At 33.8% G+C, this 3595-nt stretch overlaps 1 protein-coding gene across 1 annotated transcript; it reads right to left on the bottom strand.

The window, feature by feature from the left end:
* Positions 1–574: 574 nt before the first annotated feature.
* Positions 575–3178, bottom strand: LOC143073789 (uncharacterized; the record flags this gene model as incomplete). Its single annotated transcript, XM_076249547.1, has 2 exons — positions 575–664; positions 2938–3178. Coding segments are annotated over 2 exons (249 nt in total), but the record flags the coding sequence as incomplete, so codon positions are not given.
* Between the last annotated feature and the right edge of the window lie 417 nt (positions 3179–3595).

Here is a 3595-nt window from a genome sequence, read left to right as displayed (position 1 = left end):
GACGCGCGTTTCGTCTACTTAAGACTCATCAGTGACGCTCAGATCAAAATAGTTAAAAAGCCAAACAAATACAAAGTTGAAGAGCATTGATGACCCAAAATTCCAAAAAGTTGTGCCAAATACGGCTAAGGTAATCTACTCCTGGGGTAAGAAAATCCTTAGTTTTTCGAAAAATTCAAAGTTTTATAAACAGAAAATCTATAATGTGACCATATAATTGATATTCATGTCAACACCGAAGTGCTGACTACTGGGCTGGTGATACCCTCGGGGACGAAACGTCCACCAGCAGTGGCATCGACCCAGTGGTGTAAATAGTTATCAAAAGTACCAGGATTATAATTTTATACGCCAGGACGCGCGTTTCGTCTACTTAAGACTCATCAGTGACGCTCAGATCAAAATAGTTAAAAAGCCAAACAAATACAAAGTTGAAGAGCATTGATGACCCAAAATTCCAAAAAGTTGTGCCAAATACGGCTAAGGTAATAATTGATATTAAATATTTGCTGAATTTAGGTGTGCTACAGTCTAAGAGATAATCATCAATTTGGATATAAAATTTCAACATGAATTGAATGCTACGACAATATTTAATATAATAAATGTTACAAAAAGAACATCAGCAGTTGTCCGTTACGGGAAGGAATCTACTTCTAATATCCTACAATATAAAATAGTAAATTGAAAAAATAGTTTGTGCTGTAAATTGAAAAGTGGTGTTAAATTCGTTAAATTATGAATTCTAGCAATTCTTAAATCAGTATTTTTTCTTTGTTAACTTGTCGTCTTTATATCTTTTGCCATGGTGTTGTCAGTTTATTTTCTATCTATGAGTTTGACTGTTCCTCTGGTATCTTTCGTCCCTCTTTTATCGGTATTGTTTTCATTTCTATGTATGTTGCATTCGATTGGTCGTTTGTTTTTGTTGCACTTCTGTGTTCTGTTGTTTGGTTGTTTTCCTCTTTATAGTTTATGCGTTTCCCTCGGTTTTAGTTTGAAACCCGGATTTGTTTTTTTCTCAATCGATTTATGATTTATAAACAGCGGTATATTACTGTTGCCTTTATTTGTATTGTAGGTTATTGTCTCATTAACCTTTATCTACTGTATGTCCTTTTATTCGTATAACACATATAACATGTAACGATGTTTTACTGTTCATTATGAACTCTAGCACATTTCAGAGCGGGTGACAATTTTTTTGAATGTTACCCTCTCGTCCAGACCAATCATAAATCGGTAATTTGAAGGGTAATGAATTGACTTTACATCAAGTAATTAAAACAAGGCATAAGTTCTACGTTTTGGCTCATATTTTATCATTTGACCGTCAAAATAAAAAAACATTATAACATTGGTTGCAATGAATTACATTGATTTCCCAGTTAAATAAAAACCGATAATTTCACATGTGAAATAAACGTGGTTATTTCACTCTCTGACGTCATACAACAATAGGCGTTGTCAAGACGTCGAAAACGGCGGATCAAATCAAATTGTGAATGTGTAGAATAAAGATATAGTTCCTTACATGTTTTACATTAATTTCTTAAAAAAAAGTCATTTGCCAATGTAATAATCAGAATAACTAATTAAAGAATTCAAATATCGAAAAATATTCAACTGTGACCGAACAACACTGATAATTAACTCATGCGCGTATCGTGAATTAATGTGTTGTTCGGTCACTCATTGAATATTTTTCTCTATTTGAATTCTTTGATTAGTTATTCTATAATTATAACATCTTGCTTAACTTTTGTTGTTTTTTCTAATACCTGTAACGTTTACGTTGTTATGTACGTGACGTCATAGAAAATAAAATTAATATGTAAAAGACATGATGATTGGACAGTATAATAAATTAAATAACACATAGCTGAGAGGATGATAATGTTTTTTCGGGGTACCAATCTACTCTATCACCTTCTGAGCTATGTGTTCTTTATATAATATCTATTCAAAGACAACAGTTTGTTGATTACTATGATTTTTAGAAAGCACGTTATCCATGATGATTCACAGAAGCAATAAAGGAAAGGGAAGTTAATACTATGTCCTTATATTTGTTAATGCCAAAAAGACAAACCAAAGCGGTACAGCCGTATTGAAAAGAAGTAAGGGTATACTTAGATAATAATATTTCAACATAATTATTGTCATACCTTTACAACTTTCCCCTCCGTAACCACCATAATGGCTATTTTCTTTTACAAATTGCTATTTTCTTTTAAACGTTTTGCTTAATAAATAAAGGCAACAGTAGTATACCGCTGTTCAAAACTCATAAATCCATGGACAACAAACAAAATCGGGGTAACAAACTAAAACCGAGGGAAATGCATTAAATATGAGAGGAGAACAACGACACAACATTAAAATGTAACACACACAGAAATGGACCAAGCATCAGACAAAATCCCACGAGAATAACAAATATAACATCAAAACCAAATACTTGAATTTGGGATAGACAATTTTAAGTACCGTGACATGTCTTATCGCAATGTGAATTAACACTCAAAAATAAGAGAAAACAAACGACGCAACGTTAAAATGTAACACACACAGAAACGAACAATAATATAACAATGGCCATATTCCTGACTTGGTATAGGACATTGTTAAAGGAAAAAAATGGTGGGTTGAACCTGGTTTTGTGGCATGCCAAACCTCGCACTTTAATGGCAATGTTAAATATAACATTGAAATGACAACATAATATTACAGGACTACAATACAAATAAATAGGAGAACGTATTAGACAAAGAAACATTTGTTTTACAGGAATTTATAGGAAACATGTAATATATTGTCCTTACATCTGTTCAAATCGCACATAATCTTTTTGACTTATCCAGTATATTTTTAATTGACATACAACCAGGAAATTATCATAACGAAATATTATATACAAGTAGAACATTATCTTACCTTTCTTTGAACCACCATATCCACCGTATCCGTATCCCCCTCCGTTTCCACCATATCCACCGTATCCGTATCCACCTCCGTTTCCACCATTTCCACCGTATCCGTATCCACCTCCGTTTCCACCATATCCACCGTATCCGTATCCACCACTATAACCGCCATACCATGGTCCTCCTTTTCTAACAACATATACGTGTCCGGCTCCTACGTATGATCCACCACCTCCTAGTCCCCATCCACCCCAATTTCCCCATCCACCTCCATTTCCCCATCCACCTCAATTTCCCCATCCAACTCCATAGTTTTCTCCTCCATACCAATGGGCACTGACTGCGCTACAGAGGGCAAGCACTAGACAAATTGTAATCTTCATTCTGAAAATTAGAAAATTGTTTTTATCATCCATATTAGTTCTGACAAGACCTTTTGCACATGTATTCCCCGGATAATAAGAGGACATTTTTTGGGAATCTACTTGTATTTAGATAGCGATCGTTTCACGGTACATAATTTATTAGTAGTAATTCAGCAATAACTATCATAGACATAGATATGCATTTGGCAACTTCTTTCGGAATCTTTTTTTTAATTTCCTGTTTTATTTGGCCTTTAAACTCATTTGATACAAGTATAAGTGATGAGTCCATGCATTCAAAAA

The sequence above is a fragment of the Mytilus galloprovincialis genome, chromosome 4 (genome assembly GCF_965363235.1).
Source record: "Mytilus galloprovincialis chromosome 4, xbMytGall1.hap1.1, whole genome shotgun sequence".
Lineage (NCBI taxonomy): Eukaryota > Metazoa > Mollusca > Bivalvia > Mytilida > Mytilidae > Mytilus > Mytilus galloprovincialis.
The sequence above is the reverse complement of the archived record's forward strand: the minus strand, read 5'-3'. Positions and strand labels throughout refer to the sequence as shown.